Source organism: Protopterus annectens, chromosome 2.part0 (assembly GCF_019279795.1).
Source record: "Protopterus annectens isolate FY-2018-M chromosome 2.part0, PAN1.0, whole genome shotgun sequence".
Classification (NCBI taxonomy): Eukaryota; Metazoa; Chordata; order Ceratodontiformes; family Protopteridae; genus Protopterus; species Protopterus annectens.
Genome location: NC_056728.1, coordinates 829,179,991 through 829,195,926, shown reverse-complemented (window position 1 = coordinate 829,195,926; position 15,936 = coordinate 829,179,991). Strand labels below are relative to the sequence as shown.

The following is a 15,936-nucleotide window of genomic DNA, read 5'->3' as shown; positions in this document are numbered from 1 at the left end:
AGTGGAGTCTGCTCCTGTGAGATTTTATCTTCACCATAAAAGCCCTTTCTTGTGCACATAGCATGCATTTAAATAAAACATCACTACACTCACAAAAAATAATATCACTACATTCCTTCAGAGACAGTGGAAGTTGTTTAATTTTTTTCTGTTCTGTCTTTCAGCTGACCTCTCTCTGGCCATTAGGTGGTACCCAAATGACCATTATGTTGCTGTAGTTTCTCATTTTCTCAGCTAATTCTACTCACCATCATACAATGGCTCTAAGAAATTATACCTTCTAGGAAAATTCCCTTTACCAGACAGGCATCTTCATCTGAGACAAGAAGTTAACTTGGAGCCATTCTGTGTTACTATAATTTCAACATGACCAAAAGGGCACAGCATGGAATCATTCCTATGTATTATTTACTTTCCAGATCCCAAAGTAAGATAGAGACACAGCATATGCCCGCACACCATGATTAGGTTACAGGTGGCCTGTATAAACATTGCAGTGAATATGTTGCTACTGTACCAGTAAGAAAGTTTTAGCTGTCTTCATTTTTTTTTTTTTTTTGGGGCGGCCACGGTGGTACAGTGGTTAGCATTGCTGCTTCACAGCAAGAGGTTCTCTGGTTCAATCCTCAGCTGGGGTGCCTTCTGTGTGGAGTCTGCATGTCCTCCCTGTGGTCGTGTGGGTTTACTCCGGGTGCACCGGTTTCCTTCCACATCCCAAAGACATGCTGTAGGTGGATTGGACACTCTAAATTGGCCCTAGGTGTAAGTGTGTGCCTTCTGTGGAAGGTTGGGTGCCAGGCTGGCAACTCGACACCGTAAAAACTCCACTGCCAATCATGAGCAGACAGGTGATCCGCTGTGGTGACCCCTAACCGGGAAAAGCTGAAAGAAGAAGAAGACACTGTATTTCATTTTTTAATTTTAAAGTACTGGAGGCTAGGAATTATTTGCATTGTCTGATGCAAAAAATAACAATATAGCAACATTTCTGTTACTAAACATTTGCCTAAGTGTACTTCAATATACATTTACTTTTTATACTCGTTGCCATGGATTATAACTTACTATAGATGATTACCACCTAGAGTACTGTACCTTTTGCAGCATTATGTTTTAAAGTACTGTATTATATTCAGTTATCCCCATCTTTGATTACTATTCCTTGAGTGTTTAACATCTGTATGTTTCACTTGATTACTATTCCTTGAGTGTTTAACATCTGTATGTTTCACTTGATTACTATTCCTTGAGTGTTTAACATCTGTATGTTTCACTGTATACTTAATCCATATCACTGGCTCCAAATATGTGAGAGACCTAGGTTGCAGACCTTAAATTTATGCAAGGGGTGAATGGCCTCAACAGCTTATGGTAAATTTGCACTACTGCCTACAGTTATGACTAACACCTGTCTCGCCTAACATCTACAGAACAGGATTATAATAACACAATCCGCTGTTGTCCCCCAGGCTTTAACCCACTTTAATATCAGCCCATTACCTACTAGTGCAATCTTGTCAGCACTGACCAAGTCTTGTCAGGGTTTTTTATGCACATATACCCAATACTTTCCAACAAGGGCTGTTTACACATTTTCAGTACCTGCAGCCATTTCCTGCATTCTCAGAATTGGCTGTCACCAGCCAGTCCAGTTTGGTACAATGGTCTCAGCTATTAAATACTCTTCCAATATGACACTCAATACATTAATTTATAGTAACTTACAGCAAGAGAGTCTATCTTCAAACAGGGTAAATGTGAATACTGACGCCACTGTGGTGAGGTTACCCATTACAAACTAAAAAAATAAGACACTAATGTCAAGCTTTTATAAAGAAATAATTAAAACATTTTATTTAGCAGAAAATCAGATAGAAGCATTAACATTATAGATGCCAATAAATTAATTGTCTGGAGAAGAAATAAAAAAAATCTTAAAAAGATAGGTGATGACAGAATAATGTTGAATGCAACTAAATAGATTGTTCTTACAACTTTCGACAGAAAATGGTTGCTTATATACTACTCAGTTACTAAAAATGTCCTATGGGTGCTGGTAAGATACAGGTCGATTATTAACTTGTTGGCTAACAGTTTCTGTGAAAGCAGGCTGCAGTTTCCCTATCCTGCTATCTCTATAGAAATTCTCCTATAAAGAAGTTATACCTTTTCCACGACTAATGAAATGCAGATCTCTTGACAGGTATACATCTAAGATAACATATAAGTCTTCACAGAGGGAACCTTCAATAATCCTTATTCCTCTAACACATTGTACTGGGTGCAAACGAAAGGCTGCCCCATGCAAAACATCAGATAAAAATCAATGTTGGCATTTTATTGTTTTCTGTTTATTTTACATGTTAACTAGGGTAAAGTACTGATCCATCAAAAACTGTAAAGACTTAACTGATAACATACAGAGAAAACTTAATACAATTAGGAAAAGCACCTAACTGTATTACAGCTTGATAGTACATGTGTTGTCATGGTTACATGTTTAGTGGAAACAAATAGTACACAGTATATACAATATACAAAATCAGTGCAAAAATATAACCATCAGCTGAAATGAATCACAATTAAATTAAAGCAATATGTTGTGATGGAGCAGAGTCCCACAAATGGTTTCTTGCAGGTGGTATTAAAGGAGTGGAAAGGTACTGAGTGCTGCAGGAGAGAAAAAGAGTTTAGGACAGATTATATGGTTTGGTATGCATAATAACAGAGTAGTTAATACTGTAGATGCTGGATCATTGCAAGACTTTTCAGTGGAACTCTTTATAAAGAGGGGATATTTCTTTGGGAGAGGGAGACTGAAACTTTTGGACCAAGAATATTGGAGGGGTGGTCACTATAACATAATTGGTTGTTTCGGTGTCTAATGGTGATGTCACTGTTTGTGATTTAAGGTTATATTCATCTGAGCTTATAGTTAGCTTACTGGCTAGGAAGGAAAATATTTCAAGTATTAGTTTAAACAGTAGGGATCAAAGCAAAATAGCTGCTTTTTCATTTGTTAAAATCCTTTTTATTTTGCTAAGGCTAAGCAGTGGTGTCCTCTACATGGAAAAAGAGTTATGGATTTGCAAATTGTGTTGCTGAGTGGACTGATTTTGAAGAACATCTGCTTATTAACTAGTTTGTCCTCCTTACAATGACCGAAGGCTACAAACAACTGGTCCATTTGTCTAGTGGACTTGATCCTGTCTAAGTAGTACCACAATTCTGTGTGGATATTAAACAAGTGCAGGATGCTCTCCCCTTTCCGCTGATGTTTTGGGAAAAATACTGGCAGCTGGACTGACCAATTAAGAAACATCTCCAAATCACTTCTGACATAAAGGTAAAATATGAGCTTAGGACAGCTACATAATTGTGGAAGTCTGTGAGCAGTTACTTTGTTATCAAGGATTTTAGCTCTGAAATCCTCTTTGCAGATATAAATGCCATAAAGAAGAGGTCATGTCAGCACAGAAATTCGAGCAGTACTGAAGCTGCTGACAAGGTCAGCTGCTCTAGGATGAAGTTCATGCCCCAAAGGGAGGGATAATCCTTCAAGGTGGCTATAGGTGAATCACTACCCTTAGGAAGTACTTGAAGAATGTCCCACCCCTGCCAGAGGTGAGGGTAGGGGGAGACAAGTGCCTATAACTGAAACATGTATCTTTACAGATGAGTAAGACAGTCCTTCTCTAAAGACACATGACAAAGAGGTACCTCTGCTTTCAACGTATCCTTGTTCTTATTCTTTCTAATTGTAAAATCTTTTCCATTTTTCCTGGTATGATTTCCTCATTGGTAGGCCTTGTGGTTCTTTATAGAATATGTAACATCCTGACACCATATGTGCACAAGAGGATTAAGTGACAGATCTTCCAGGCCATCAGCCTGAAACCTTTCATGTTTGGATGCATCAAGGTTCTGGCCCTTTCAGTGAGCAAGTTTATCTTTTACAGCAGGAAAAATGGAGGTTTCTTGGTCATCTGCACCACCATTAAGAACATATGCCAAAGCTGAGCAATAAGGATCATACTAGGCTGTTCCCTGCATATCTTCTCTACTACTTGGGGAAGACATGCAGGAATCAATGCTGTCAGTAGAAGGAAATGGCAACAGTACAAGAGGCCTGCTACAAGGAAGTTTTGTATAGAAAACTGGGAGTTGATGGTTTTCTGGGAAGGCAAATAAGTTCACTTGAATAGGGTGTAGCTGAGATACACAACTTCGAATGTTCTAATATCGACCCCTATTCAGCGAAAGCTGAAAATAGCAAAGCTGTGGAACAACGAATTTCTTCCTAGGGAAGGAAATCGGTTGGCCATTCCTGTGGCTTTGCTATGTTCAGCACTGTGGTGGAAAGTTATGGGTCAGGATCAGGTAAGTGTGCGATTGTGTGGACGTGAGGGTTAGGGCACGAGGTAGTTGAGTTAGGGTTAGGGTGCGAGTCAGGTATGTGTGCGATTATGTGGACGTGAGGGTTAGGGCGGGGTAGGTGAGTTAGGGTTAGGGCACGGGTGAGGTGAGTGTGCGAAGTGACGGACTTTAGGGTTATGGTTTGGGTTAAGGTAAATGGATAGCTAGTGGTGTGTGTACAGTTTAGTGTAGAGTTAGATGTGGGAATTTAGGTGTATGTGTGTGGATTGCTGTTTGTTTGGTGTGTTTATGTTGTGTGTATGTGTGTTGGAACAGAGAATTATTTCCCTGGGAAAAAAATTTGCTGTTCTGCATGTCCGATATTGTCAGCGTTCGCTGAATAGGGGTTGATGTTAGAACATTCGACATTTTAAAAAGTCGATGTTCTAATATAGACCCCATTTCTATAACCTTTGAGAGTTGATTCCTTTGCTCTTGAAGTACTGTGGTAATGCAAGTGGTAGGTAGAGGAGTCCCGGGAGATGCCAGGCCTTTGAAGGGTTTCACCCTTCTAGCCAGAAAACCAGTGGAGACACTCTTAGCCATCCTGCACATGGTTTGTTCCAAATAAATATTTGATGCCAAAACTATGGACTGTAACTTAATTTCAAAAAATGAATTATCATATCCTATGGGAAGTCATCCACCCCCCCCTCCAGAACTATCACATTGACAGTATACCCCTAAGAGCTGACCTACTTGTTTGGGATTTAAGAACTTATGTGGACAATGACCTAATGTTGACCAACATGTGTCCATTGTTGTAAGAAAGTCCTTCTATATTGCACGGCTTATAAACAAAGAAGTTGTTTCTAGACCAAAAGATGTCATTATCCTCCTTTTACTCTGCCCTCATTAGGCCAATTATTGAGTATAATGCCCTCTTTGGTATGTCTCTTTCCAGACACATGCAACAACTGGAATACCTGTATGGTCATCTCATGTGAAATCTAAGGCATTTGCTATCAGAAATTGGAGAGGCTTTAGTAGGGAGAATGGTTTCCCTTCTTTCTTGCACACCTGGTCTGCTTGCCATGTAAACTTTGTCAGCCTTTAGAGCAACACCAGGAGCTTCATGTTGATGGGTTATGAACACTGAATCCAGCAAGCCCTCGGGAACTGTTGGATCTTTCTCACGTGCAATCCAGCTTACGGAAACACAGTGATGGTTTAAACCATCTAGCTCAAAGCCTTCAAGTAGTCCCTGTCCATAATGAGATCCCTGATAGCTTTTGCAAGCAGGTGTACAAGCTTAGGGCAAGGGAATTTGCTTTCAAAAAGTATACTCAGCACTCTTCTGGTCAACCCCCCTAGAAAGTCTTGAGCCTGTCCAGGGTGAAGTGTGACTTGGGAAAGTTGACTGGAAAACCCAGATGGTGAAGGTAGTTTGTGGTAATGCTGACATTGTCCAGGATTTGGCTTTGTGATTGTGCCTGCAGCAGGCGGTCTTCTAATTATGAGTAAATGTGGTCTCCTATTAGTATGAGGAAAGCTATCACTGGGGCCAATCACTCTGTAAATACCTTGGGCACAGCAGAGACCCCAAAGGACAAAGAAGTAAATTGGTAGTGCCAGAGTCCAGTTCTGAACTTTAAACATTTCCTGTGGCAGTTATCAATATGTATGAGCAAATAAGCATATTCAGATGTGGCCACAGGCTCCTCCAGGTCTAGAAGACTGCTGTAACACTACTTAGGTTAGCACATCATTTTCATTTCCATTTATAATGCTCTCTCATTCTCATGAGGATATACCCTGAGGATAAACCATCTTGTGTTGAACCTGAACAGGAAGAGAACCTTTCATCTGTGGACACCTTTCAGATATAAAAAGTAAGGTTGTCATCATCCTGTGGTATCTCATAGCATTGCATCCCACAAAACTCCTGCTTTATACATTTTGTATCTGCCATTTATTGTCGGAAGCAGAATAATAAGAGTAATAATACTAATAATACTGACAGTCAGCGGCGCCTGGTACTCACCACATGATTATCTTCACTATTCTCATGGTGGCTTCATTCAGAGCGTCAAAAAATTCCATCAGGATCTGTCCTTTCTCTCCCATTTGGCCAATCACAACTCCAAAGACCAGACAAAAGACAACCAGACCCAACACATTGATACCATCTGAGTAAGCACCCTGTATTGTGTACTCCTTGCTTCTGTTCTGTAAATTGGAAATACATAGTTACTGAAACAATAAAGTAAAAAAGCCAGTAAAGACAAGCTACTAGTTTTATTAGCATTGTTCATGAAAGCACAATAATGTGGCATAAGAATATTTACTAAAGGTCACACAGCAAGTTACAAATCTACAAATTTAGAGATTTAAAACATGCATGCAGTAAAGGTTCATGGGTATTATAAGGCCAAATACTCGCAGACAGCATAGCTGCAGATACTACATATACTGTTGCAGAAATGTTATTCTAGAAGTAATAAAGTTTTGAAAATGTTTCAATAGTCAATCTCAGCTCTCTCTGGAAGCATAGTTGAGTATGGGCAACTTAATAGTAAGTATTACATTTTAAATAAAAGGTTTCCTTTGCAGATGTAATAGAATTAGGTCTTATAACAGTAAGAGTTCTCTGTGCTTATCATAACAAAAGGAAATACATGTAAATATAAACTTAATTTTTTTTCTTGCTGTTTCTGTATACCCTTCACAGATTTGATTGTCTTACAGTAGAATTCTGTCGGCATGATAATTTAGTTACCAATGAATGGATAAAATATACAGGACATTCTCTCCCATATTACATATTTAGAGAAATCAACAGGTTGACGAATCCTTTATGTTAACACCCTCTCTCAATCTATACAGGACATGACAGAAGCTTCGTTTTAAGGGAAAATCCTCTTTTCTGAAAACAAAAACAAAACATGTCTTGCTGCACAGTAAGGCCTAGTAATCAGAAATTCTTACTGTAAATGTGACTGCTTCTACTACAACTACTACCAGAAAAATAATTTAACATCTGATGCAGTCAAAGGCTTAAATAGAAATAGAACCAATTTTTTGCATAAAATCCAAGTCCTGTACTGGAATTAAATTGCATTTGGGAGATATTAAATACAAGCATTTTTTAAAAGATTCAATGTCTCTGCAGGTAGTGTACATGCCCTTGTTATTTGAAGAACAGAAGGCTGTGGGTTCAATTTACACTGTAGGTGATAAGATTCATTTTCAAATTGCTGACTCTGGAGTGGAGCTTCAGGGGGTGCTACAGTCCTGAGTGCGCCCTCTTTTGGATGAGACATTAAATTGAAGTCTCATCTACTTGAGATGGTGGTAGCTTAGATGAATGTAAAAGAATCAACAGCACTTATTGACAAGAGTAGTGGAAGTTCCCTAACTTCCTAGCCAAATTAATAGTATGTCCACCACGAGTCTCTATTAAACAGAGGCTAGTAGCCTAACTGGACAAAACTAGTCAACAAAAGACAAATAAATAAATAGATGAATAATTAGATAAATAAAATATATTAACTATTGCAGGTTCATAGATCAATACTTAGCTCACCCGTTGTACCCACCTGGTCAATACCCATATTCAAGAATTCCCTCTGCATCCAGGAGGGCACATAAGATAGACTTTGGAAGAATTTGTAGACACCCATCCATTTGCCAAGCTTTAACTGGCAAGACTCAGTACAGAAAGTTTAATTTGAAATTGCATTTTAACAATGTTTTACTTTTAAAACAATAAAATAATGGATATGACTAAATAATGCAGTAAGTAATAATATCAGTAAGGGAACCACATGTAACTTAATGAAGGCATTTTTAGCAGTACCTCCAGTGATGTCATAATAGTGTTTATATGTACTGCTACCATATATCAAAACCCCACATTTTCTAATAATTATTTGCATTTAAAAGCAACCTTAAAAGGGATAAATGGTGAGACTCAGCAGAATTATCTGAGATGATGAAATTCTTAAGGATGAGAAAGGTTTACAAACAGAGATGTTTCTACATGGGATATCTCATTTTGTTAGTGAACTGATAGTTATTGGAGAAGTACAAGCTGATAGGAGAAACAAATAATTCCACAGTTGGGGACAAATGTGGAGTATAAAACTGGATATGAGAATGCCATTAATATTTGTGGCTATGAGAAAGCCATGATTTTAAAATATAACCCTCAGAGTCTTCTTCTTCTTTCGGCTTTTCCCTGATTAGGGGTTGCCACAGTGGATCACCTGTCCGCTCATGATTGCCAGTGAAGTTTTATGGTGTCAGGTTGCAAGCTCTTCGCCCAACCATCTATAGAAGGCACACACACAAACACTCATGCCTAGGGTCAATTTAGAGTGTCCAATCCACCTACAGCATGTCTTAGGGATGTGGGAGGAAACCGGAGCACCCGGAGGAAACCCACGCGACCACAGGAAGGACATTCAGAGTCCACACAGAATGCACCCCAGCCAAGGATTGAACTGGAGAACCTCTTGTTGTGAGGTGGCAATGCTAACTGCTGCACCACTGCAGCCGCCCGCACTATCGCGGCAACCCACACCACCACGGCCGCCCATAGTAGTAAGATAAAAACATCCATTGAACAAAACTGGAAATAGCTGGGATTGTGGGTGAGGTACCACATTTTATTTATAAAAGACATATGAATTCTTCTTCTTCTTTCAGATTTTTCCCAATTAGGGGTCACCACAGTGGATCACCTGTATGCTCATGATTGGCAGTGGAGTTTTATGGTGTTGAGTTGCCAGCCCGGTGCCCAACCTTCCACAGAAGGCACACACATGCACACACTCATACTTAGGGCCAATTTAGTGTATCCAATCCACCTACAACATGTCTTTGGGATGTGGGAGGAAACCGGAGCACCCGGAGGAAACCCACGTGACCACAGGGAGGACATGCAGACTCCACACAGAAGGCATCCCAGCCACGAATCAAGCCAGAGAACCTCTTGCTGTGAGGTGGCAACGCTAACCGCTGCACCACCGTGGCCGCCATAAAAGACATATGAATATAACAGAAAAATTCAAAACAAAATTGGAAGTGTGACAGTTCATAGAAAAGCTACAAAAGGTATGCTAAAATGTGAGTCATGTTCACTATGTGAATATATATTTGAGGGTACAGAACTTAAAATTAAATGGGGTAGATTATTCATTTAATTTGTACAGCATTACAGTTGTGATATGAAAGGTGTGTATATACATATATATATATATATATATATATATATATATATATATATATATAGCATTCTGTAATTCTTGCAATTCCTTCTTCACGGGAAGGACTGAGTACCCCCTATGTAGAAGGATATATGAACACTGTTATGACATCACAAGATGGTAATGTTAAAAATACCTTATATAAGCACACACAGGAATGCCCACATTATAAGAAGTTATTATCTCTAGTTTTGGAATGGATTCAAGTGAACCACAGAGGTAGCTGCTGGGAGTTAAAATTAGAGGTACATGAACTAATCTGGAAGTTACACTTAAATGCTGATGAATCTCTCCGTATAAATGCATATATAAGCAGCACCAGTGTACCTACGATGTGTGCAGCCAAATTATAGTGGTTTGCATAACGGACAATATCAAATTTGTGATTGTTTCCAAAATATGCTTTGAGTAGCCTGAGCATAATTGCGTTATTCATTGCTATTTAATTTAGAATTTTAATATTCATTATTTTTTTTTTATTTTGGGGAGAATATCATTGCATTTTTGGTGCTATTTATACACAATATATACATTTGAATCTCCAGTATAAACATAGTCTTTATTATTTATTCTTTAATTTTGTTTTCTGATATTAAGAGGTTATACATAATTATATAAGAAGAAGTTATTAGTATTCCAAAAACATTTGCGGACAGTCAAACCAGTATGCCCATTGTAAATTGGGCATATACCAATAGATAAAAGTCTGGCTACAGAAGTACCATTGAGCAGTCAGACTTTCTGTTGGTATATTCTGGGCGAAAAATCAGATAAGTTCTGCAAAACTATAGAAATGGAAACATACCTGATTTCTTTGTATTTCTGTGCTGTCCCTATAAAACCTCATTTCTTTTTAAACTGAACAAAAAAAAAAAAAAAAATCATGTCTATGATCCCTGCTGTCTATGGCTATGATAGCTACCATGAATAGATGTAGTTGTGAAAATGCTTCATGGATGGTGCCTAATGCATGGCAGGCAATCATGATAGGACATGGCACACACTAGTTTGTGCTTTAGTCTGTCAAAGCTATTACATATATGGGACATATAGACCCAGAGGTTATCTTGCAAACTTTTCATTAGCCTTAATAACTTTGAAGTGGCTGTGGTGGAGCTATCTTGGGCCCCCATGATGACCCTGCATCTCCATTGTGGCCACCGACACAGAAACATCAGAGGGTGGGAAGTATCCATATTTCCAATGAGTATCAGTAATACATCCCCTGAGTTCACCCTTCCTGCACTATGGGGGACTTGCAGATTCTGAGAAATGCCCTGTAGGAAGTATTACACTGACTTGACTGCCAGTGAACACAGTAACCTCTCCTCCCTTTGTGGTGTGTGCCTCCTGGTTTTCTTCAGGCACGGAGGCTATGTACATGGTCTGTACAAGGGAACCAGTTGTCACATTCCCAGTGACCAATACACACACATACTTGGTACTTGTTGATCATGCCAGCTCATCCCCAACATCATTATCAGAGGCTGCAGAATCTCTAATGTCAAGCAGTGGCAATTTTACAGTGTTGGTGCCAGACAGAGAATCACCTGTGAACACTGCAAAGCACAACATCCTGTGTAACTGTAACCCAGCACCAGATGCATGCATTAAAACCAACTGTAGTAATACTAGTGTTTTCAAAGCAAAGATTTAAACACCATACCTCATGCAGATGGATTTGCAGGCTGAATACCCATTGTTTCTATGTAACCTAAAGCACAAAGTTTTACTAAGTTGGCCATTGAGTCTTGGGGCAAAGGAATGTAAATTTGCTGTAATATAGGAAGACTACCATGTCCTGGGGCATCTCCAGTGGATATGTATGGAGCACAAGGAATCTCTACTCCAATATCCAGAACCACACTGTGAGACCTTTTGGAGGTGTCTGAGCTTCTGACAGAAGACAGAAACTCATCTGTCTCTATCAGAGCTGGCTTGACCAGTCTCCCACCTCCAAATGACCTACCTTCCTGTAACTTTTGTACAAGTAATGCTGGTGGCCTATGGAAGGCCATTTCAAACATATGGTCCTGTTCACCAATAGCATACACATCTACCACAAGAACTTTCCTGGCATGGTCTCACTAGGCCCAGACAGTAGCACCCTTCTCAAAAAGTCATCAGCCTTGGAGATGGAAAGCCTAAAGCAGCACCTCTTTGTCTGCATCAGAGAATTTTGACTTTGGACTAGCTTTCTCAACAGAGCCAGTACTCTTTTGTTTGCCATCCTTTTTGGTATTCGTCTGTAGGCACAGAAGAACTGATATCAGCACAGTGGTTAACCCTGCCTCAGACAAGCCTTTACCACATTGTTTTATACATTGTTTTTATACCATGCTGCTGCTGCTGTCATATCTGAGAGTCATATTTGTCTGTCTGGACTGTATACTTAATGTCAGGCCCATAACATTATGAGAAAAGTCACCTATACTTTCACATTCCTTGCATTCAGGCCAACAAGATGACATGGCTGCTTCTTCTCATTGTTAAAAACAGACTTTTGCACATGTGCTTTACTTGACTGTATACAACAGGTAAATGGTTTGACATGAAATGCTATATCTAGGCCAGCCTGACTGCATTCACTTGTGCTCTGAGTACTTGTACCTGAGTGTATTTCTCAATAGGCCTAACAACCCTTCAACATAACCATTGCCTTAGTCTTATACTGGCACTCTCCCTCCACCCATTCAATAAGTTTTAAAAGTAATGTCAGAGGTACTTTATTTGACCTGGACCCCATGTAAAACCCCAACCCCATGTAGAAAATGGGAGAAAGAGGGCTGATGATGATGATGATGATGATGATGATGATGATGATGATGATGCCACAGCTACTTTATTATGTAGTTGGGTCACACAGCAGCTAACAGTTGGCAGACTTGGAAAAGTAAAACTGAAAAAGTATTAGTTACCCTGTTGAAAACTGGGTCTATTGCCTCTAAGCAATCAGAAGTTTCACTTGTTACAAGTTTACACGTTACAGCTGTACAAATGATTTCATTGCACAATGAAGGCTCACTGCCTTCTCCTTATACTTATATTATGCAAATTCATATACCTGGACACTATGGTTATGCAGATGAGGGCACAGCTAAATACTGTTTCTGAATCTCTCATATTCCATATCATGCTCTTTGGCTAGACTTTGCAATGAATGTATACATTATCGTGCAAATTCTTAGGCACCTACAGGTAGTGTTGTGCATGAGTGGTTCCCTGTATGGTCCAGGGAAGTATATGTAATTCTACATCCAACCCAAAGAAAAATGGAGTCACTGTACTGCATGCCATGCTGTATTCATGGCATATAAGCAGAGCTGTGGCTGCTGTGTTTCATACTTTACTGTGCAATATTCAGACATTGTAATACAAGAAGTATATTATATTGCACTATCACAGATCAGACAACTGAGGCATCACATGTTAAGATGCAGATGGCAAATAGAAGTATGTGTGTGGCCATGCGGTACCTACCACATTCTTGTGCAAACTGTATTAGTCATGTCTTCTGAGGGAGAAGAGAGTGCATTTTTAGGGCTCCCATGATGGTCTGTAGAGGAGTCTGAAATACTTCTCTATCTCCTCCACTGTGACTGCAGCTGTGGGCTATTGAAGGAGGGGTATTAAGGCCCCCAATATAAGAGAAAGACCTGGAATGTTTTAGCATAGGCTGTCACACATGAGACAGGTATCATGTGCACAGGTGAGCAATGTCACCCACCATTATTGTGACATGTGAAATGCCATCTGGACCTCCTTTCTCCTACATAAACATGCAAACTGACAGTGTGTGCCACTCACATATCTTACACAGTCCTGTTCATCTCTCCATAATCCCTGAAGCTATTGCAGAAAATGCACAGATGCACAGGCGAAGATAGTGCACCACAGAATGTGCTGAGTCAGCATCCATGCTTCATACTGAACATGCTTAAATATTAACACTGCTGTGAACAGGTAACCATGATGCTGTACAATGTGTGAATCTGTTGACCTACTATAGCTGTAGTCTGCCAAAGTATATATTTTGTCCATTACTGCTGATTTTCTGCTAAGTTCCAAAGTTCAAATGCCTTTTAGACTACATGTGCTGACAGTTGTGGGTTTGACACTCCCAGTGGTTGTGCATTGTACTGTTAGAGGAAACTTGGGATAGCTGGAAAGTTATGGGAAACGTACAAGAACAGCATTTTTTCATCATGTCAGATGTGACATGTGTCTGGCATACAAGGGTGTCTCAGACTCAGGCTTGATGGAGTTGCTGCATATCCGTAAGTCAAACTCCACTCATGCAACCCGAATGCAAGGTCTCAACCTGGTCTGTGACATTAATAGAACTTGTTGTGGGGATAGGTTTGTGTCTCAATGACTCCCCCATCTGTGGAATAGACTCCTTCTCCATGTCAAGCAGAGTACCTCACTAGCTCTCTTTAAGAGGAACCTGGACAACCGGATGTGAAACACAAAATATACCTCTAGGATTCCACCTGTGCCCCTGCTGGACAGGGAAAACAAGTGCTAACTTTGTGGGAGAATGGGTGACATTTTTGGCTAGGCTTATAAGGGCCTCCAGGCCAACAGCCTAGTATCATCATATGAACCTATGAACCTATCATTTAATTTATGCTTTGCAAATGTATTGCACCCGTGCATGCCCATACAGGGAGTGTGCCCTTATATCCCACTACCTAATTATGGTAACTGCTAATTACATGGTTAAAATAACTCAGATTAAAAAAGAATGTTTTTAAGCAAATTGAATTATTCATATTTCTCTAAAACAGTATAACTACAGAATTTATATATAAGTTACAAGGGTGGTGTGGGCAGGATCTCCACATTGGGAAAGTTCAGAGGGCACTGTAGAAACATGTCTCAAAGGTTTCAGTTATACATTATGTTTAAACAGTTATCAAATGAGTTTGTTTTATTCACAGAACAAAAACCAAATGGCAATTAACTGTTCTGGTTATAAAACTTAATAAACGGCAAAAAGAATACCCAAAACAGAAACACGGCAGTGGAATAAAAGACTTGTAGCAGATAAAATAAACTAGTATGCTGTTTAATATAGGTAAGTGCTTTCACAAAACAGTTTGCTTCATCAGACCAACACTGATAAAAAGAAAATATCATATCAAACTGTTTTGGGCATTGTTTTTGCTGTTGAGTAAGTTTTAGTTAAAACTGAAATCAATTATTTATTTTCTAAAGTAGCTTAGTCTTTCATAAATAGGTCAACTAAATACACAACACTTTTCTTTTTACTTTTATGCTTTGTGGAACAGAACGCTGAGAAGACACTCTGGTTGTCTTTTACTTTCCATTATAAAAAAAAAAAACATAATATAGAAATATCCCGTTGTCAAGACTGTATCCTTTCAGTCTTACAAAATTAAATATGTCATGGGGGGGGGGCATTACAATGCACTCTGTTTGAGCATTGTCGCAAAATGTGAAATGAATAAAAGGCACTCAATCAGCATTTAGCTAACCTTTTAACATGCTCACTTTAGTTAGACATTCAGCCTTATCATTGTCATGCATATGTGAAAAACCTGCCAATATAATATTACTTTACTACAGCTTAGTAAACATTATTTCACATAGAAAAAATGTATTTTAACACAGTCATTAAATATGAAATAAACACAACTTTAAAATGTACAACTGGCTGGCATTCTGACTTACACTTCTACAATTTTTTATGAATATATTATAATGCTTTCCTGACAACAGACATTGATAAAAGGCAAGATAAAATATATACCTGACCTAATCTTTAGATACTTTTTATTTATCATTTTATATACTTCAGTAAGCATTTACCACCACTCTGCCTATGTCATCAGTTAGGAAAACCCAGCATTCAACTAAAATAAAAATATTTCATGTGTTGCACAAACTACACTCACAACACGTGGTAGGTTGTATTGCACTGTTTAATTTGAGATTAGAAAGCAAAGAATGTCATAGCTACGTGCCATAAATAAAGTTATTAAAAGCTTTAATTTTAAAGCTAATAAACAAGCACAGTACACCTGATCATTTGACCTGCATGTCATAATATGCTATCTAAAAGCAGCCCTTGACTGGGCTAGAATGTAATTATGTATAAATACATGCCAGGTAAAGCACTTTTTTTATATAACTATTATTCTGTCTCTTACTATGTGAACAACAGCTCTGTTTCTTGACACCTAACTCCATTATTTAATAGATCTTAATACACTTAAATATTTATCTTGAAAAGCCAGAAAGAATTGAGTCTACCCTAATGAGGTAAAAGCTATTACCTTTTATG

General features: G+C 38.8%; 1 protein-coding gene across 1 annotated transcript in view; it reads right to left on the bottom strand.

Annotated features, from left to right (window-relative positions):
• The window catches only part of SLC1A1 (solute carrier family 1 member 1), an 827,126-nt gene that overhangs the window by 209,734 nt on the left and 601,456 nt on the right, over nt 1–15,936 (bottom strand). The window contains exon 7 of the mRNA XM_044061099.1: nt 6,401–6,585. Within this exon, the coding sequence (XP_043917034.1) occupies nt 6,401–6,585 (185 nt within the window). The remainder of the gene's footprint in view (nt 1–6,400; nt 6,586–15,936) is intronic.